The 22,190-nt window shown below is 45.7% G+C and overlaps 1 protein-coding gene across 4 annotated transcripts in view; it reads right to left on the bottom strand.

Moving 5' to 3' along the window:
- The window catches only part of mmp16b (matrix metallopeptidase 16b (membrane-inserted)), a 47,003-nt gene that overhangs the window by 2,821 nt on the left and 21,992 nt on the right, over positions 1 to 22,190 (bottom strand). For 2 of the 4 annotated variants that reach the window (XM_052476718.1, XM_052476717.1), the window contains 7 exons: positions 21,219 to 21,385; positions 20,462 to 20,599; positions 10,224 to 10,385; positions 9,728 to 9,945; positions 9,344 to 9,482; positions 1,605 to 1,755; positions 366 to 481 (listed from right to left, as the gene is read on the bottom strand). In XM_052476718.1, coding sequence (XP_052332678.1) covers positions 366 to 481; positions 1,605 to 1,755; positions 9,344 to 9,482; positions 9,728 to 9,945; positions 10,224 to 10,385; positions 20,462 to 20,599; positions 21,219 to 21,385 — 1,091 coding nt within the window. Of the gene's footprint in view, positions 1 to 365; positions 482 to 1,604; positions 1,756 to 9,343; positions 9,483 to 9,727; positions 9,946 to 10,205; positions 10,386 to 20,461; positions 20,600 to 21,218; positions 21,386 to 22,190 lie in introns of all 4 variants that reach the window. The other 2 variants (XM_052476716.1, XM_052476715.1) reach the window with 1 other exon arrangement.

Consider the following 22,190-nt stretch of genomic DNA (forward strand, 5'->3'; position numbering starts at 1 on the left):
CATACAAGCTAATAGTTTCTCCTTAACTTTGGTTTGCTAGTTTTATAACCCAATCTTTACTTTCTGTACTGAGAACCAAGGCATAAGTAGACTATATAAAGAGAAAAGAGGCCTATTTTAGTCATTATAAAGAGATGTGATGCAGAAATGGAGGATGATATAGAGCAGTGGTATTCAACTCTGACCCTACGAGGTCCAGAGTCTGCTGGTTTTCTGTTCTACCTGATAATTCATTTCACCCACCTGGTCTCCCAGGTCTAAATTAGACCCTGATTAGAGAGGAACAATGAAAAAAACACTATGGAACTGGCTTTGAAGTCTGGAGTTGAGTTTGAGGGGTATAGAGGGAGGAACGGATGGCCTACCGTTGGCCTTGTCCACAAACGCTCCCTGAGGAGAGTCAGGGATGCCCTTCCACACTGTGATGGGTTTGGGGTAACCAGGGTCCATGTTTCTCATGTCTTCATTGTACCTCCAATATCTAATGCCAGGTAGGAAAGAAACACTGCGGTCAATATCCAGAAAGACTACACACACAAACACACAGTCACATGCACCAACATTACAAGCTTATGATCTACTACACATACACACAACTGTTTAGGATCAAGATAATGGAATTCTGTCAAACCCAGAGAGATTAAGTCATGTTTTACAAAACATCATATCAGTGATATGCAACAGTTTGCTACAGAATGATGACAAAGCATTTTATCTTCTCTCACAACAGGGTTAGGACCTCATATGATTTCATCTATCATGACAGATCCACCAAATGTTTGAGTCACGTTAGTATACTGTAAATCATGTACTAATTATAGCATCTCACAGTGAGCTTTATATCAGCTAGCCTTATTTCACAGTCAGCGGTGTACCACAGTTTAGAGAAAAATGTGAAGTTTCATTGTCACGGCCGTGGAAAGAAGTGGACCACAGTACAGCGTGGTGAGCGTACATTTTCCTTTTATTTCAAATGTCACCAAAAAAACAACAAACAACCGTGAAGCTTACAGGGCTATAGTGCCACGAACAAAAGTCAACTACCCGCACTGATTCCCAATCAGAGACAACGATAGACAGCTGTCCCTGATTGAGAACCATACCCGGCCAAAACATAGAAATAAAGAAACGTAGAATACAAAACATAGAATGCCCACCCCACATCACACCCTGACCTAACCAAATAGAGAAATAAAACAGCTCTCTAAGGTCAGGGTGTGACATTCATAGCTAATCTCATAGATAACATTTTGCCATGAGGCTGAGATTATCATTTTTTTCAGTTATAAAGCTAATTTCCTGTAATTCTAAATGTTTTGCTATGCTTATGACGTGTTCCTATGCTATCTGGGGAGGGGGCCCAACCTCCATGGGGACCCCAGAGCTCCTGGGCCCCCCACATTGCCTTGGCTGCGGGGGTGAGTGATACGCCAGTGATCATTGTCATTGACAAAACTAATACAGTATCATGTATAACCTATAATTCACAATCTAACCAATTTAATGCAACAGATAGATGGACGATTCTAGAATCAGCTACACTTTACCTTCACAATGGATAAAATCAATGTATTGTAATGGATAAATGAAAAGGTCAAACAGACCTGTCTCCCTTGAAGAAATATGTCTTGGCTACGTCCTCCCACCATACAGCAGTCTCTATACTCTGGGTGGGCATCCCACTCCCAAACAGAGAGATGTCCTGAGGGTAGGTGGGCTGCAAAGTAGTGTCCTTGAACACCCAGAACCGGTTTCCTAAACAAACACAGTCACAAATGGATCAGTGGTCATAATTGTCCAGTAATCACAAACAGAGCCTGGGTCCAAACTTTATGTTTTACACTTTTACTAGGAAATAGCGGTTGCTATTTGCAATAACATGATGAGCATTATTGCCGTATAGCTGCTTAATTCAGTCTAATAATAAGTCCTTATTAGCATCGTTCAGACAGATGTAAAGAGCTTGTTGTGAGTATATTAAAGCTACTATAGTGTTGTGAGTATATTAGAGCGAAGATAGCATTGTGAGTATATTAAAGCTACTATAGTGTTGTGAGTATATTAGAGCTAAGATAGCATTGTGAGTATATTAAAGCTACTATAGTGTTGTGAGTATATTAGAGCTAAGATAGCATTGTGAGTATATTAAAGCTACTATAGTGTTGTGAGTATATTAGAGCTAAGATAGCATTGTGAGTATATTAGAGCTAAGATAGCATTGTGAGTATATTAGAGCTAAGATAGCATTGTGAGTATATTAGAGCTAAGATAGCATTGTGAGTATATGTCACGCCTTGGTCATTATATCTTGTGTTTTTGTTATATGTTTGGGTAGGCCAGGGTGTGACATGGGTTTATATGTTGTATTTCGTATTGGGGTTTATATTATTGGGAGTGTGTATTATTAGGGGTGTGTCTAGTTAGGCTTGGCTGCCTGAGGCGATTCCTAATTGGAGTCAGCTGATTCTCGTTGTCTGGATTGGGAACCGTATTTAGGCAGCCTGAGTGCACGTTGTATTTTGTGGGTGATTGTACCTGTCTCTGTGTTAGTCACCAGATAGGCTGTATTAGTTTCACTCGTTTGTTGTTTTCTTCTTCAGTTAATTCATGTACCGCATTTTTCTTCATTAAAAGACATGAGTAACCTACACGCTGCATTTCGGTCTGACTCTCTTCAAACGACAGACGAGGTTCATTACAGAATCACCCACCATTCACAGACCGAGCAGCGTGTGAACTGGCAGGATCTAAAGGAGGACGTTATGGACGGCAGAAGCAGGGATTATAAGACGTTATAAGGGGGAAGAAATCGACAGGTGGGCGGCCGACCCAGAGCGAGTGCAGGAGCCCGCCTGGGATTCCCTACAGCAATGCGAAGAGGGCTATACACTGATGGAATCGAAAAGGAGAGCACAGCGTTACAGAGCGAGAACCGTAGGTAACGGGAAAGCGCAGAGAGAGAGTGGCAGAGTCAGGAGTCAGACCTGAGCCTACTCTCCCTGTTAATTGTGAGGAGCAGCAATATGAGGACTTCTGGTCTTGGGAGATGATATTAGACGGAAAAGGACCCTGGGCGCAGCCGGGAGAAGCGGTTGGAAACCGGAAAGTCACCCCCCAAAAAATATTGGGGGGGGGCTAAAAGGGAGAATAGTTATGCCAGGTAGGAAACCTGCGCATACTCCCTGTGCTCACCGTTGGGCTAGAGAGACCGGGCAGGCACCGTGGCGCACGGTGTGTTTCCAGTGCGGGTGCAGAGCCAGCTGCGACACATACCAGCCCTTCCTATTGGCCGGGCTAGAGTGGGCATCGAGCCAGGTAAGCTTGGGCAGGCTCAGTCCGGTCTATCCAGAGCCACCTCTACACACCAGTCCTCCGGTAGCAGCTCCCCGCACCAGGCTTCCTGTGCGTGTCCTCGCGCCAGTACCACCAGTTCCAGCACCACGCACCAGGCCTCCAGTGCGCCTCGCCTGTTCAGCGCAGCCAGTGCTTTTCTCCCCTCCTGCGCTGCCGGAGTCTCCCGCTTGTTTAGCGCAACCAGAGCTGTTCTCTTCTCCTGCGCTATCGGAGTCTCCCGCCTGCCCAGTGCCGCCAGTCAGCCCAGCGCCGCCAGTCTGCCCAGCACCGCCAGCGCCGCCAGTCTGCCCAGCACCGCCAGCGCCGCCAGTCTGCCCAGCACCGCCAGAGCTCCCAGTCTGCCCAGCACCGCCAGAGCTCCCAGTCTGCCCAGCACCGCCAGTGCCGCCAGTCAGCCCAGCGCCGCCAGTCTGCCCAGCGCCGCTAGTGCTCCCAGTCTGCCCAGCGCCAGCCGCCAGTCTGCCCAGCGCGTGCCGCCAGTCTGCCCAGCGCCGCCAGTGCCGCCAGTCTGCCCAGCGCCGCCAGTGCTCCCAGTCTGCCCAGCGCCGCCAGTGCTCCCAGTCTGCCCAGCGCCGCCAGTGCTCCCAGTCTGCCCAGCGCCGCCAGTGCTCCCAGTCTGCCCAGCGCCGCCAGTCTGCTCCCAGTCTGCCCAGCGCCCAGCGCCGCCAGTGCTCCCAGTCTGCCCAGCGCCGCCAGTGCTCCCAGTCTGCCCAGCGCCGCCAGTACCGCCAGTCTGCCCAGCGCCGCCAGTACCGCCAGTCTGCCCAGCGCCGCCAGTACCGCCAGTCTGCCCAGCGCCGCCAGTGCTCCCAGTCTGCCCAGCGCCGCCAGTGCTCCCAGTCTGCCCAGCGCCGCCAGTGCTCCCAGTCTGCCCAGCGCCGCCAGTGCTCCCAGTCTGCCCAGCGCCGCCAGTGCTCCCAGTCTGCCCAGCGCCGCCAGTACCGCCAGTCTGCCCAGCGCCGCCAGTACCGCCAGTCTGCCCAGCGCCGCCAGTCTGCCCAGCGCCGCCAGTCTGCCCAGCGCCGCCAGTACCGCCAGTCTGCCCAGCGCCGCCAGTACCGCCAGTCTGCCCAGCGCCGCCAGTACCGCCAGTCTGCCCAGCGCCGCCAGTACCGCCAGTCTGCCCAGCGCCGCCAGTACCGCCAGTCTGCCCAGCGCCGCCAGTACCGCCAGTCTGCCCAGCGCCGCCAGTACCGCCAGTCTGCCCAGCGCCGCCAGTGCCGCCAGTCAGCCCAGTGCCGCCAGACAACCAGTCTCTTCCAGATCTGCCAGACAACCAGTCTCTTCCAGATCTGCCCGTCAACCTGAATCTTCCAGATCTGCCCGTCAACCTGAATCTTCCAGATCTGCCCGTCAACCTGAATCTTCCAGATCTGCCCGTCAACCTGAATCTTCCAGTTCCGCCAGCCAGCCAGGATTTACCGGAGCCTACTACCTGCCTGAGCTTCCTCTCAGTACTGAGCTTCCTCTCTGTACTGGGCTCCCTCTCTGTACTGGGCTCCCTCTCAGTACCGGGCTCCCTCTCAGTACCGGGCTTCCCCTGTCCCGAGCTGCCCCTCTGTCCCGAGCTGCCCCTCTGTCCCGAGCTGCCCCTCTGTCCCGAGCTGCCCCTCTGTCCCGAGCTGCCCCTCTGTCCCGAGCTGCCCCTCTGTCCCGAGCTGCCCCTCTGTCCCGAGCTGCCCCTCTGTCCCGAGCTGCCCCTCTGTCCCGAGCTGCCCCTCGGTCCCGAGCTGCCCCTCGGTCCCGAGCTGCCCCTCGGTCCCGAGCTGCCCCTCAGTTATGTGGGGATCAGGGTGAGGACTATTAGGCCATGGTCGGCGGAGAAGGTGGATTATCCTAGGACGCGAAGGGGAGGAACTAGGACATTTATGGAGTGGGGTCCACGTCCCGAGCCAGAACCGCCACCATGGACAGACGCCCACCCGGACCCTCCCTATGCTCTTGAGGTGCGTCCCGGAGTCCGCACCTTAGGGGGGGGGGGTTCTGTCACGCCTTGGTCATTATATCTTGTGTTTTTGTTATATGTTTGGGTAGGCCAGGGTGTGACATGGGTTTATATGTTGTATTTCGTATTGGGGTTTATATTATTGGGAGTGTGTATTATTAGGGGTGTGTCTAGTTAGGCTTGGCTGCCTGAGGCGATTCCTAATTGTAGTCAGCTGATTCTCGTTGTCTCGGATTGGGAACCGTATTTAGGCAGCCTGAGTGCGCGTTGTATTTTGTGGGTGATTGTACCTGTCTCTGTGTTAGTCACCAGATAGGCTGTATTAGTTTCACTCGTTTGTTGTTTTCTTCTTCAGTTAATTCATGTACCGCATTTTTCTTCATTAAAAGACATGAGTAACCTACACGCTGCATTTCGGTCTGACTCTTCAAACGACAGACGATGTTCATTACAGTATATTTGTGCTAAGATAGCATTGTGAGTATATTAGAGCTAAGATAGCATTGTGAGTATATTAGAGCTAAGATAGCATTGTGAGTATATTTGTGCTAAGATAGCATTGTGAGTATATTAGAGCTAAGATAGTGTTGTGAGTATATTAGAGCTAAGACAGTGTTGTGAGTATATTAGAGCTAAGACAGTGTTGTGAGTATATTAGAGCTAGGATAGTGTTGTGAGTATATTAGAGCTAAGATAGTGTTGTGAGTATATTAGAGCTAAGATAGTGTTGTGAGTATATTAGAGCTAAGACAGTGTTGTGAGTATATTAGAGCTAAGACAGTGTTGTGAGTATATTAGAGCTAAGACAGTGTTGTGAGTATATTAGAGCTAAGACAGTGTTGTGAGTATATTAGAGCTAAGATAGTGTTGTGAGTATATTAGAGCTAAGATAGTGTTGTGAGTATATTAGAGCTAAGATAGTGTTGTGAGTATATTAGAGCTAAGACAGTGTTGTGAGTATATTAGAGCTAAGATAGTGTTGTGAGTATATTAAAGCTAAGACAGTGTTGTGAGTATATTAGAGCTAAGACAGTGTTGTGAGTATATTAGAGCTAAGACAGTGTTGTGAGTATATTAGAGCTAAGATAGTGTTGTGAGTATATTAGAGCTAAGATAGTGTTGTGAGTATATTAGAGCTAAGACAGTGTTGTGAGTATATTAGAGCTAAGATAGTGTTGTGAGTATATTAGAGCTAAGATAGTGTTGTGAGTATATTAGAGCTAAGATAGTGTTGTGAGTATATTAGAGCTAAGACAGTGTTGTGAGTATATTAGAGCTAAGACAGTGTTGTGAGTATATTAGAGCTAAGATAGTGTTGTGAGTATATTAGAGCTAAGATAGTGTTGTGAGTATATTAGAGCTAAGATAGTGTTGTGAGTATATTAGAGCTAAGACAGTGTTGTGAGTATATTAGAGCTAAGACAGTGTTGTGAGTATATTAGAGCTAAGACAGTGTTGTGAGTATATTAGAGCTAAGATAGTGTTGTGAGTATATTAGAGCTAAGACAGTGTTGTGAGTATATTAGAGCTAAGACAGTGTTGTGAGTATATTAGAGCTAAGATAGTGTTGTGAGTATATTAGAGCTAAGACAGTGTTGTGAGTATATTAGAGCTAAGATAGCATTGTGAGTATATTAGAGCTAAGATAGCATTGTGAGTATATTAGAGCTAAGATAGTGTTGTGAGTATATTAAAACTTGGACAGTGTTGTGAGTATATTAGAGCTAAGATAGTGTTGTGAGTATATTAGAGCTAAGATAGTGTTGTGAGTATATTAGAGCTAAGATAGTGTTGTGAGTATATTAGAGCTAAGATAGTGTTGTGAGTATATTAGAGCTAAGATAGTGTTGTGAGTATATTAGAGCTAAGACAGTGTTGTGAGTATATTAGAGCTAAGACAGTGTTGTGAGTATATTAGAGCTAAGACAGTGTTGTGAGTATATTAGAGCTAAGACAGTGTTGTGAGTATATTAGAGCTAAGATAGTGTTGTGAGTATATTAAAGCTTGGACAGTGTTGTGAGTATATTAGAGCTAGGACAGTGTTGTGAGTATATTAGAGCTAAGACAGTGTTGTGAGTATATTAGAGCTAAGACAGTGTTGTGAGTATATTAGAGCTAAGACAGTGTTGTGAGTATATTAGAGCTAAGACAGTGTTGTGAGTATATTAGAGCTAAGACAGTGTTGTGAGTATATTAGAGCTAAGACAGTGTTGTGAGTATATTAGAGCTAAGACAGTGTTGTGAGTATATTAGAGCTAAGACAGTGTTGTGAGTATATTAGAGCTAAGACAGTGTTGTGAGTATATTAGAGCTAAGACAGTGTTGTGAGTATATTAGAGCTAAGACAGTGTTGTGAGTATATTAGAGCTAAGACAGTGTTGTGAGTATATTAGAGCTAAGACAGTGTTGTGAGTATATTAAAGCTAAGATAGTGTTGTGAGTATATTAGAGCTAAGATAGTGTTGTGAGTATATTAGAGCTAAGATAGTGTTGTGAGTATATTAGAGCTAAGATAGTGTTGTGAGTATTTTAATTGAACCTTTATTTAACTAGGCAAGCCAGTTAAGAATGAATTCTTATTTAGAATGACAGCCTACCCCAGCCAAACCTGGAAGACATTGGGCCAATTGTGCACCACCCTATGGGACTCACAATCACAGCCAGATGTGATGCAGCCTGGATTCGAACCAGGTACTGCAGTGACGCCTCTTACACTGAGATGCAGAGTCTTAGACCACGGCACCACTTACAACTAAGAGAGTGTTGGAGTATATTACAGCTAAGATAATGTTGGAGTATATTACAGCTAAGATAGTGTTGGAGTATTTTACAGCTAAGATAGTGTTGGAGTATATTACAGCTAAGATAGTGTTGGAGTATATTACAGCTAAGATAGTGTTGGAGTATATTACAGCTAAAATAGTGTTGGAGTATATTACAGCTAAAATAGTGTTGGAGTATTTTAAAGAGCTAATAATAGTCTTACGCGTGTATTAAAGAGCTACTCTACAGTAGTTTTATTAAAGTGGATACGGAAAGGGGCAACTATAGCATTGTGAGTAAGTCCAGTCCAGCAAGTAGCTCCTCCATCAGGGAATAAATAAAGCACGAGACGCTTTGTGATCCTGTTGGAGGACAGATGTCATGTTAATCTGCCTGATGGAGGCGGGGCTGAACTCTGACCCGTTATTATACAGTTTCATAAAGAACTAAATGGATGCTATTTAGAACACACAAGCAATATTTCTACTAATTGAAGTGGCATTCTCTTGTATACTTATTAATACACTATAAATGAATGAATTAATTAAAAACGCACACAAATCTAGTTGTTTCAACTAACTGGTTCTTTTTTTTGTTTACCCAACTTTTCGGTCTAAGTTGAACCTGAATGTTAGGTGGCCCAACATGAGAAAACATACACAAAAATTCGGTCCACTTTAAATTGTCTCATATGTTCATTCAACTAGAAAAATGTACATTTTTACAAAAACAATATGTGGAACTAGTTACACAGCGCTTTTAACATAGAATGTTTTCAATTGACATATTTGACACACGTTGACATACATGATTACATTTTGGATGTTCATTTATACAGTACTTGACATGACGAATACGAATTACTGTATAAATTAACATGCACAATGTAATCATGTTTGTCAACGTGTGTTAAGTTAAAAGCACTGTGTGTGTAACTACTTCCACATTCTGGCATTTCTGCCAAAATAATCATTTCTAGTTGGATGACACAAAAACTAAGTTGACTTCAATTTTGTCGCGGAACTAAAAATGTTAAATTGTGGTAACACTTTGACCAAAAAGCTGAGTAAACAAAAAAAACATTTTGATTTATTTTACAGTTATGACACTGTGATGACCACAAACAAAATACTTTGCTCTGTCTTTCTTTCTAAATTTCTCTCCTCTAACTAACCTTCAAACCTGATGCTACTTTCTGTTGATAAAAGAGTAAAATAAGCTCAATTTCATCTCCTCCATTTCTCTTTCTCTCCCCCCTCTCTCTCATTCTCTTCTCTCACCTTTGAAGAAGACAAACTTCCCCTCGCTGTTTTCGTAGACGGCGTCGATCTTGGCGGGCAGGCCTCTCCAGAAGAAGTTGATCTCCATAGGGTAGCCAGGGACCACCGAGTTGTCCCTCACTCTCCAGAACCACTGGTCCTACACAAATGTAGACAAAAACACATGCTCTGTTTCATCATTTTCATCCCCTTCTCTCTACTGTAGTATTACCTAAACTCTGAAACCTGCTTTGCTGTCTAACACCAGGAATGATTGATTCCACTGAAACCCTTCAGCGCTCATCACTACCTCCTCATGCAAACAAACCTTTTTAACACTGTGTTCATGAGCTTATATAGGTTAGACAACGGTACATCATACAGTATCTGTACATGCCAACCTACCTTGAATACAAACAGCTCCTGTCTGAGGATGGCCAGGGTGTTGAAGCCTCCGTCACAGATGTTGGGATTGGCGTTGGGGTTGGAGGGTTTTGCGCCCTGAGGAGGGCGGTGGGGCCGGACCTGGCGGTCGTGCTTACGGGGTTCCGAGGGGGGGTGGAAGCGCGGGGGAGGTGCCGTGGGTGGGGCTCTGGTGGGCTGGGAGGACCTGTCTGGCGGACCTGGAGATGAATGGGACACATTAGCCTAGCCAGCTAACTAGCTAAGGGCATCACAAAATAACATTATCATTGTAATTATTTTGTCATTGAACATTTTCATTTAACATTATCATTTAACATTTGTTCCTTCAATGAAAACAATGAAACTCGTTTAAAAAAACATGTAGACTAGACAAATATTAACATACTACTTGGTTTAGTGTAATGAACAGATATTGAGGGCATGCTTATAATAAAATAAAATGTAGGAAATTCAGTACCATAGATAGACACAGTACCATAGATTTTCTGGATGCCCTGAAGGTCATCGTGAGGTAGTTTAAAGTTCTCTGTGTCCATGTACTGATAGAAGGGAGCCATGATGGCTGTGGGGTCGTTGGAGTGCTCTAGGCCAAGGGCATGACCCAGCTCATGGACTGCCACCAGGAACAGGTCATTACCTGGGAAGGGCGATAGAGACTATGGATTTGAAACACACACGCACGCACACACCACAGCAGGTTGGTGGCACCTTACTTGGTGGAGGACAGGCACGTGGTAATGACTGGAGTGGAATAGGTGGAATGGTGTCAAATACATAAAACACAAGGTTAGGAAGAGGTTATTGAGGCTGGGAGATGTCTTCAGGAGCCACAGCTTACACCATGCCCAGGGCATTGGAACACTCATCATGTCCTGCTATACAACACACACACACACACACACACACACACACACACACACACACACACACACACACACACACACACACACACACACACACACACACACACACACACACACACACACACACACACACACACACACACACACACAGCAGCAGGACCACAGTAATACGTGCATGACTCCATGGTACTGTCAGCATTCAGTGTAATAATAGTGTCAGGTTGATTTCGTGTTAGCTTTGGAAAATTCTATAACATACAGTTTCTCTCTATAGCATGTGACTGAAGATATCCCCGGGAGGTGGCTGCCCTTAATAACATGATATCTAATCCAGCCAGGAGCACAGAAATCCAGGAGCACGGAGATCTAGGGGCACAGAGAGCCAGGAGCACGTAGAGCCAGGAGCACAGAGAGCCGGGAGCACAGAGAGCCGGGAGCACAGAGAGCCGGGAGCACAGAGAGCCGGGAGCACAGAGAACCGGGAGCACAGAGAGCCGGGAGCACAGAGAGCCGGGAGCACAGAGAGCCGGGAGCACAGAGAGCCGGGAGCACAGAGAGCCGGGAGCACAGAGAGCCGGGAGCACAGAGAGCCGGGAGCACAGAGAGCCGGGAGCACAGAGAGCCGGGAGCACAGAGATCCAGGAACATAGCGATCCAGGAGCAAAGAGATCCAGCTATGATTTTACACCCTTTAAAGTAATTGATGTACAAACATAAGCTGAGTCAAAGGGTTGAACCATATACAGTGGGGCAAAAAAGTATTTAGTCAGCCACCAATTGTGTTGGTTCTCCCACTTAAAAAGATGAGAGAGGCCTGTAAATTTCATCATAGGTACACTTCAACTATGACAGACAAAATGAGAAGAAAAATCCAGAAAATCACATTGTAGGATTTTTAATGAATTTATTTGCAAATTATGGTGGAATATAAGTATTTGGTCACCTACAAACAAGCAAGATTTCTGGCTCTCACAGACCTGTAACTTCTTCTTTAAGAGGCTCCTATGTCCTCCACTCGTTACCTGTATTAATGGCACCTGTTTGAACTTGTTATCAGTATAAAAGACACCTGTCCACAACCTCAAACAGTCGCACTCCAAACTCCGCTATGGCCAAGACCAAAGACCTGTCAAAGGACACCAGAAACAAAATTGTAGACCTGCACCAGGCTGGGTAGACTGAATCTGCAATAGGTAAGCAGCTTGGTTTGAAGAAATTAACTGTGGGAGCAATTATTAGGAAATGGAAGACATACAAGACCACTGATAATCTCCCTCGATCTGGGGCTCCACGCAAGAACTCACCCCGTGGGGTCAAAATAATCACAAGAACGGCGAGCAAAAACCCCAGAACCACACGGGGGGACGTAAAAATCCTACAATGTGATTTTCTGGATTTTTGTTCTTCTCATTTTGTCTGTCATAGTTGAAGTGTACCTATGATGAAAATTATAGTCCTCTCGCATCTTTTTAAGTGGGAGAACTTGCACAATTGGTGGCTGACTAAATACTTTTTTGCCCCACTGTATATACAGGCTGGCGGCCTAGGTGGGGAGTGTCTATCTAAGTGGCAGTGTTGTGCCGTGCACATATCCATTCTGGCTGCCCTGGATGCGGTTAGTGCTTCCTGACGCGCCTCTGGCTTTGACCCTCTAGATGTACTGTCCCGCAGGATTCACTAACAGCAGTCAGAGCAGAGCAGGTCGGCAGCAGGGTAATTAAGGTAAAGTGCTGCCTGACGGTGGATGGATGGAGGCTGACAGGGCTGAGAGAGGGATCTGATTACCGTCTTCAAGCAGGCTGGATTCACCCTCCACCCTGCCCTGCCCTACAGCTATGGTACAATACACTCCCTCACCATAACACAGTAGAAATGTGAGTGTTTATTCTTGTGGCAGGGATAGGCTCTGCACTATGACCTGGGCCCAGATTCACAAAACACAACTTACTCAAAAACGTAAGAAGCTTCTATAGAAAAAAACAAAGTTCAGAAGTACAATTCCTCAACAATATCTTAAGATTTCACGATATTCTTACAAACTTCTCAAATATATTCTTACGAACCTATTTGCCATCTTCTTAAAAATTGTCACATATACTCCCTCTCTGGCCTCTAGGTCATCAGGCTGCTGATTATCCCGCACACCTGTCACCATCTTCAAGCACACCAGCGCCTCATGACACTCCGCACCCAGGTGGTAAGGGTAGGTAACAACACGTCTGCTACGCTGATCCTCAACACAGGGGCCCCTCAGGGATGCATGATCAGCCCCCTCCTGTATTCCCTGTTGACTCATGACTGCATGGCCAGGCACGACTCCAACACCATCATTAAATTTGCCGATGACACAACAGTGGTAGGCCTGATTAGTGACAACAACGAGACAGCCTATAGGGAGGAGGTCATAGACCTGGCCGTGTGGTGCCAGGACAACAACCTCTCCCTCAACGTGATTAAGACAGGTGATGATTGTGGACTACAGGAAAAAGAGTACCGAGCACCGAGCACATTCTCATCGACGGGGCTGCAGTGGAGCAGGTTGAGAGCTTCAAGTTCCTTGGTGTCCACATCACCAACAAACTAACATGGTCCAAGCACACCATGACAGTCATGAAGCGGGCATGACAAAACCTATTCCCCCTCAGGAGACTGAAAAGATTTGGCATGGGTCCTCAGATCCTCAAAAGGATCTACAGCTGCACCATCGAGAGCATTCTGAACGGTTGCATCACTGCCTGGTATGGCAACTGGTCGGCCTCGGACTGCAAGGCACTACAGAGGGTAGTGCAAATGTCCCAGTACATCACCGGGGCCAAGCTTCCTGCCACCCAGGACCTCTATACCAGACGGGGTCAGAAGAAGGCCCTAAAAATTGTCAAAGACTCCAGCCACCCTAGTCATATACTGTTCTCTCTGCTACCACACGGCAAGCGGTACCGGAGCCGGATCGCCAGGCTCCCCTGCTTCCACCGGCTCCCCTGCCTCAGCCGGATCGCCAGGCTCCTCTGCCTCAGCCAGATTGCCAGGCTCCTCTGCCTCAGTCGGCTCGACAGGTTCCCGTGCCCCGGCTCGACAAATTCCCACACCCCAACCACCCATGCCCCAGCTGGCTCGACAGGTTCCCGAGCCCCAGCCGGCTCGTCAAGTTCCCGCGCCCCAGCCGTCCGCGCCCCAGCCGGCTCGTCAGGTTCCTGCTCTTCAGCAGTGGTGACCAGTCCGCTCCTGATCCCCGGGTTCGTTCCCTTTGTCAGCGTCCTGCGGCTGGAGCCGTGCATTGGGGAGGGCGTACTCTTATGTATACTCCCTCTCCGGCCTCTAGGTCATCAGGCTGCTGATTATCCTGCACACCTGTCACAATCGTCATGCGCACCAGCGCCTTATGACACTCACTTGATCTCCATCACCTTCTTGATTATCTTCCCTATATCTGTCACTCTCCTTGGTTAGTTCCTCAAGTGTTATTGACTCTGTTTCATGTTGGTGCATTGTTTGCGTTTCGTGTTTATTGTTTTGTTTATTTATTAAAACAGTCACTCCCTGTACTTGCTTCCTGACTCAGCGCACTCATTACAAACATATTGTCGGGGCAACCGATTTAGCTTGCTATCTAGTATTTTTTTGTACAGCAATTATTGTTCTAAAACATGTTTTGGGGTTTAAAATAATCAATACTGAAACTTTCAGATGAAGTATGTGAGTGACTTAAACATGTTAAATTGCTTTCATTAGATTATTATCTTATTGCCCTGAGTTTAAGACAAGGGTTTATATATCTTGGAATTAAGAATATTTACAAGAATCTAATTTCTTCTTCACTTTTTGCTTAAGAATAAACATATTATATATGTTCGATTTTTGGGATTGCAATTTCAGAAAATGTCCATAATATATCTGCAGTAATAGCGATACTTACCCACAGCGTATCACATGTACTTTTTCCAAAGCTACATTCATTTGACAATCCTTGAATGATTGTCCCTCTTTATTCAAAGTAAAGGCCTAGTCTATGATGGGCCTATTCATATTTGAATTAATATTTTGTTAAAGCCTATACACTATAGAATAGATTCAGATCATTATACATTAACATTTCAATTGATTACAATTATTTCTTAAATTCCCATCAGGCGTTATTGTCTCGGTTTCCATGTCTAGACGCATTCCTTGTTTTTGTAGTGGTACGTGTTTGTTTATATTCAACTCTCAAACTGCTTCCTGACTCCCTGCGTCTACATAACAAAATAACACCTCACCATGTGGAAGCAGCAGTTGATCAAGACATCTCACAGATGGAGATCATAACTAGCTGGCTCAACTGGGGACGGGTATGGAAGAGGTCCTCCGTTCTTCAATGTCTCGGGCGGAGGATTCTCTCCTATGTGTCGACCCAGCGAGCCAGCACCCCGGCCCATCCAGCAGTCCATCCAGGTCAGTGAGGTCCGTTTGTCCCTCCCGGACAAATACGATGGGACTCCATCAAAATGCCCGTTGCTTCCTACTCCAGTGCTCTCTCTATTTCACTCATCAGATGGGAGCCCCCACCACTGAGAGGTGCAAGGTTGCCATGGTTATTTCCCTGCTGACTGGACGGGCATTGGAGTGGGCTACGGCCATCTGGGAGAGAGGAGAAGAGGAGCTGGTTTCATATGAGGGGTTCTTGGCTCTGTTCAGGGGGGTCTTCGACCATCCACTAGAGCGCAGAGATTGAGATGAGCACTTACTCCACCTACGGCAGGAAGGCCAGACAGCTACAGAGTACGTCCTCAACTTCAGGACAGTGGCAGCAACCAACGGATGGAATGCACCCTATTCTGAAGAGGATTGCGCGAGGAGATCCAGACGGAGTTGGCGTGCCGAGATGACACCCTCTCCTTGGACGCACTTATCATGATGGCCATCTGTCTGGATAACTTTCTGCGGGAGCATCAGCACCACAATCACCTCTCTCCCTCCTTTGTTGACCAATCTGAGTCAGAGCCTGAACTCATGGAGATAGGGGCCAGGCACCTCCCTGCGGCTGAGCGACACCGTCATAGACAGCTGGGGCTCTGTCCCTATTGTGGACAGGAGGGGCACCAGCTTCAGCAGTGTCCGATATGTCCCAACCCAGGGTCCACAAGAGCAGAGGGACGGAAGGTCCCATGATCATCCGTCTCCTAGGTTTGGCGCAACTATTCCACCATCCTCCCTTTCCACCAAACCCTTTCTAGTGTCTATCACTAGCTGGCTGTCCCTCATATGCTGTATCTACTGCTCTAGTGGACTCCTGTGCCGCAGGGAATTTCAATGACGAATCCCTTGCCGCCTCTCTGAACATCAAATCGAATCAAAAATCAAATCAAACGTTATTTTCCACATGCGCCGAATACAACAAGTGTAGACTTTACCATGAAATGCTTACTTACAAGTCCTTAACCAACAGTGCAGTTCAAGAAGAAGTAAATATTTACTAAGTAGGTTAAAAAAAGTAATAATAAAATAATAATAAATAATAATAATAAATAATAATAATAATAATAAAAAGTAACACAATAAGAATAACAATAACGGGGCTATATACAGGGGGCACCGGTACCGAGACAGTATGCAGGGGTACAGGCTGGGGTACAGGCTCGTTGAGGTAATCGGTACATGTAGGTGGGGGTGAAGTGACTATGCATAGGTAACAAACAAACAGCGAGTAGCAGCAGTGTGCAAGAGGGGTGGGGTGGGATGGGAGGGAGGGGTCAATGTAAATTGTCCGGTGGCAAATTTTATGAATTGTTCAGCAGTCTAATGGCTTGGGAGTAGAAGCTGTTGAGGAGCCTTTTGGTCCTAGACTTGGCGTACCGGTACCGCTTGCCGTGCGGTAGCAGAGAAAATAGTCTAAAACTTGGCTGACTGGAGTCTCTGGCAATTTTATGGGCCGTGACACCGCCTACTAAATAGGTCCTGGATGGCAGTAAGCTTGGCCCCAGTGATGTGCTGGGCCGTTCGCACTACCCTCTGCAGTTGCCATCCCAGGCGGAGATGCAACAGGTCAGGATGCTCTCGATGGTGCATGTACAGTACCAGTCAAAAGTTTGGACACAACAACTCAAGGGTTTTTCTTTTTACTATTTTCTATCAAAACTATGAAATAACACATATGGAATCATCTAGTAACCAAAAACATTTTTAACTCCCGAGTTGTGCAGCAGTCTAAGGCACTGCATCTCATTGCTAGATGTGTCACTACAGACAACCTGGTTCGAATCCAGGCTGTATCACAACCGGCAGTGATTGGGAGTCCCATAGGGCGGCGCACAATTGGCCCAGCGTCGTCCAGGTTTGGCCGGTGTAGGCTGTCATTGTATATACGAATTTCTTCATAACTGACTTGCCTAAAGGTAAACATTTATTTTTATTTTTTAAACAAATCCAAATATATTTTATATTTGAGATTCTTCAAAGGAGCCACCCTTTGCCTTGATGACAGCTTTGCACATTATTGGCATTCTCTCAACCAGCTTCATGAGGTAGTCACCTGGAATGCATTTCAATTAACACGTGTGTCTTGTTAAAAGTTCCTTTGTGGAATTCCTTGCCTTCTTAATGAGCTTGAGCCAATCAGTTGTGTTGTGACAAGGTAGGGGTGGTATACAGAAGATAGCTCTATTTGTGAAAAGTCTGTATTTTTTAAATATTAAAAAAATATATATATATTTCACCTTTATTTAACCAGGTAGGCTAGTTGAGAACAAGTTCTCATTTGCAACTGCGACCTTGCCAAGATAAAGCATAGCAGTGTGAGCAGACAACACAGAGTTACACATGGAGTAAACAATTAACAAGTCAATAACACAGTAGAAAAAAAGGGGAGTCTATATACAATGTGTGCAAAAGGCATGAGGAGGTAGGCGAATAATTAAAATTTTGCAGATTAACACTGGAGTGATAAATGATCAGATGGTAGAGAGAGATATTGGTGTGCAAAAGAGCAGAAAAGTAAATAAATAAAAACAGTATGGGGATGAGGTAGGTGAAAATGGGTGGGCTATTTACCAATAGACTATGTACAGCTGCAGCGATCGGTTAGCTGCTCAGATAGCTGATGTTTGAAGTTGGTGAGGGAGATAAAAGTCTCCAGCTTCAGCGATTTTTGCAGTTCGTTCCAGTCACAGGCAGCAGAGTACTGGAACGAAAGGCGGCCAAATGAGGTGTTGGCTTTAGGGCTGATCAGATACACCTGCTGGAGCGCGTGCTACGGATGGGTGTTGCCATCGTGACCAGTGAACTGAGATAAGGCGGAGCTTTACCTAGCATGGACTTGTAGATAACCTGGAGCCAGTGGGTCTGGCGACGAATATGTAGCGAGGGCCAGCCGACTAGAGCATACAAGTCGCAGTGGTGGGTGGTATAAGGTGCTTTAGTGACAAAACGGATGGCACTGTGATAGACTGCATCCAGTTTGCTGAGTAGAGTGTTGGAAGCCATTTTGTAGATGACATCGCCGAAGTCGAGGATCGGTAGGATAGTCAGTTTTACTAGGGTAAGATTGGCGGCGTGAGTGAAGGAGGCTTTGTTGCGGAATAGAAAGCCGACTCTTGATTTGATTTTCGATTGGAGATGTTTGATATGAGTCTGGAAGGAGAGTTTGCAGTCTAGCCAGACACCTAGGTACTTATAGATGTCCACATATTCAAGGTCGGAACCATCCAGGGTGGTGATGCTAGTCGGGCATGCGGGTGCAGGCAGCGTTCGGTTGAAAAGCATGCATTTGGTTTTACTAGCGTTTAAGAGCAGTTGGAGGCCACGGAAGGAGTGTTGTATGGCATTGAAGCTCGTTTGGAGGTTAGATAGCACAGTGTCCAATGACGGGCCGTATTATGGCAAGAACATCTCAAATAAGCAAAGAGAAATGACAGTCCATCACTACTTTAAGACATGAAGGTCAGTCAATTTGGAACATTTCAAGAAAATGAAAGTTTCTTCAAGTGCGTCAGCAAAAACCATCAAGCGCTATGATGAAGCTGGCTCTCATGATGACTGCCACAGGAAAGAAAGACCCAGAGTTACCTCTGCTGCAGAGGATAAATTCATCAGAGTTACCAGCCTCAGAAATTGCAACCCAAATAAATGCTTCAGAGTTCAAGTAACAGACACATCTCAACATCAACTGATCAGAGGAGACTGCGTAAATCAGGCCTTCTGTCACGCCCTGATCTGTTTCACTTGTCCTTGTGCTTGTCTCCACCCCCTCCAGGTGCTTATTATCCCCGGTGTATTTATCCCTATGTTTCCTTTCTCTCTGTGCCAGTTCGTCTTGTTTGTCAAATCAACCAGCGTTTTTGTGTCTCAGCTCCTGCTTTTTCCAGCCTCTCTTTTCTCGCCCTCTTGGTTTTGACCCTTGCCTGTCCTGACTCTGAGCCCGCTTGCCTGACCACGAGCCTGCCTATCGTCTTGTACCTTTTGGATTTTGACCTGGTTACTGAACCCCTGCTGGCCCTGACCTCGAGCTTGCCTATCGTCTTGTACCGTTTGGACTCTAACCTGGTTTAGAAACTCTCGCTTGTACCCAACCTGCCTTTTGCCTACCCCTTTTGCTATAATAAATAACGGAGCTCAACCATCTGCCTCCTGTGTCTGCATTTGGGTCTCGCCTTGTGCCCTTATTCCCTCGTGGTCAAATTGCTGCAAAGATTCCACTACTAAAGGACACCAATAATAAGAATAGACTTGCTTGGGTCAAGAAACATGAGCAATGGACATTAGACTGGTGCAAATCTGTCTTATGGTCTGATGAGTTCAAATTTGAGATTTTTAGATCCAACCACTGTGTCTTCGTGAGACGCAGAGTAGGTTAACGGATGATCTCCGCTTGTGTGGTTCCCACTGTGAAGCATGGAGGAGGTGTGATGGTGTGGGGGTGCTTTGCTGGTGACACTGTCTATGATTTATTTAGACTTCAAGGCACACTTAACCAGCTTGGCTACCACAACATTCTGCAGCAATACGCCATCCCATCTGGTTTGGGCTTACTGAGACTATCATTTGATTTTCCACAGGAAAATGACCCAACACACTTCCAGGCTGTGTAAGGGTTATTTGACTGAGATGGAGAGTGATGGAATGCTGCAACAGATGACCTGGCCTCTACAATCACCTGACCTCAACCCAATGGAGATGGTTTGGGATGAGTTGGTTTGCAGAGTGATGGAAAAGCAGCTAACAAGTGCTCAGCATATGTGAGAACTCCTTTAACTATTGTAAAAGCATTCCAGGTGAAGCTGGTTTTGAGAATGCCAAGAGTGTGTAAAGCTGTCATCAAGGCAAAAGGTGGCTACTTTGAATTATCTGAAATATATTTTTATTTGTTGAACACTTTTTTGGTTACTACATGATTCCATGTGTTATTTCATAGTCTTGATGGCTTCCCTATTATTCTACAATATAGAAAATTGTAAAAATAAAGAAAAACCCTTGAATGAGTAGGTGTGTCCTAACTTTTGGCTGGTACTGTATATTATTGACATTTTCTGAAATTACAATACAAAAAATGTGTAGCACCTTTTAAGAAGACATTTCTTAACGTTTTGTGAATCTGGGCCCTTGTGCTGTGCAATACAGCATGATCAAATATGCAGACTGCATATATTTGTTTTCTTCAATGGCATTAGTCTTTGAGATGATTCTCTCACAACCATATTCCTTCTTCCATCTGTTCCTCTGTTCCTGTTCCTCTCTCTCTCTCTCTCTCTCTAACCCCCACACCTCCATCTCTCACCCCCACACCTCCATCTCTCACCCCCACACCTCCATCTCTCACCCCCACACCTCCATCTCTCACCCCCACACCTCCATCTCTCACCCCCACACCTCCATCTCTCACCGTCATGGTTGGGGTTCCCTAAGGTCCAGGGTTCGTCTGAGTCGAAGTGGGTGTCCCCTCCAATCCCAGGGCCCGGGAAGTAGGCGTGGGCTAGGAACCCCCCCTCGCCGTCGAAGGGTGAGCTGTCACCGTGGAAACCTGAGGTGAGATCAATTTATTTTATCTTCAAAGTTTACACTAGGAAAACAAAATTAGGGCAACAGCCATACACTGAGTTCCCAAAACATTAGGAACACCTGCTCTTTCCATGACATAGACTGATCAGGTGAATCCAGGTGAAAGCTATGTTCCCATATTAATGTCACTTGCTAAATCCACTTCAATCAGTCTTGATGAAGGAAAGGAGACAGGTTAAATAAGGATTTTTAAGCCTTGAGACATTGTGTATGTGTGCCATTCAGAGGGTGAATGGGCAAGACAAAAGATTTAAGTGCATTTGAACGGGGTATGGTGGTAGGTTCCAGGCGCACCAGTTTGTGTCAAGAACCTCAACGCTGATGGAATTTTAACGCTCAACAGTTTTCTGTGTGTATCAACAATGGGAAGCATTGTAGGAAGAATTGGAATCAACATGGGCCAACATCCCTGTGGAACACTTTCGACACCTTGTAAAGTCCACATCCCGATGAATTGAGGCTGTTCGGAGGGCAAAAGGGGGTGCAACTCAATATTAGGGACGTGTTCCTAATGTTTTGTACACACAGTGTTGTTTCAGATACAGTTTCCTCTCCCCAGAACCATTCCATACAATTCTCACCTGAGGCGAAGATGATGGTGATGTCCACGTCCCGCCGGCCGCTCTCCAGGGCACTGTAAGGGACAGCCTCGAAGCGGAGCGGCGTCACCCCTTGCCACACATCAAACGCACGCCGGATGGCATCGTGGGTCTCCCTGGTGCCCACTTTGGGAGTGACGTTCTTTATGCTGAGGGAGGAAGAGGGGGTGAGTCAATTAAGAACATATTTGTATTTACATCGACAGCATGTTTTTACAATAAAGGCCTCAGCCCCGATTCACAAAACACTTCTTATGCAACAATTAAGAAACTTGAAAAAAAAGAAGTTCATGGGATAATTTGTAAGTGCAATTCCTCAACAATATCTTAAGATTTAATGATTTTCTTATGAACTTCTCAAATATCGACTTACAAGTCCCCCCATATTCTGAAATTGCATTTCCCCCACAGTTTTATACAAAACAAGTAAACGGTGTGCTTTAGGACCATGCGGATGCCTCCGAGTGGTCGGGTAGGCTGTTTGGAGTGTTTATCCATCTCGATAAAAAATGATGTCCCCACCACTTCTAAAAGTTGTTCCCCTGCTTCTTAAGATGTTTGTTACTAGGCAACCAATTTAGCTAGCTATGAAGCTAGAAATGGCAATCATGTTAGCATATTTCCTACTGAGATTACTGTTCTAAAACAATTTGGGTTTAAAATAATCAATACTGAAACTTTCAGAGTTTGTGAGTGAATTAAACATGTTTAATTGCTTTCATGAGCTTATTCTCTCACTGCCGTGAATTTAAGAAAATGATTTAGCCATCTTGGACTTAAAAAGATTTACAATAATCTAATATCTTCTTCACATTTTGCCTAAGAAGAAACATATGAGATATGTTAGATTTTTTGCGATTGCAATTTCAGAAAATGACCATAATAAATCTGCAGTAATAGTGATAATTATCAAACAAATCCCCCCCCCCCATTTTTTTTTTTTTTAAAGAATCA

Source organism: Oncorhynchus keta, chromosome 23 (assembly GCF_023373465.1).
Source record: "Oncorhynchus keta strain PuntledgeMale-10-30-2019 chromosome 23, Oket_V2, whole genome shotgun sequence".
NCBI lineage: Eukaryota > Metazoa > Chordata > Actinopteri > Salmoniformes > Salmonidae > Oncorhynchus > Oncorhynchus keta.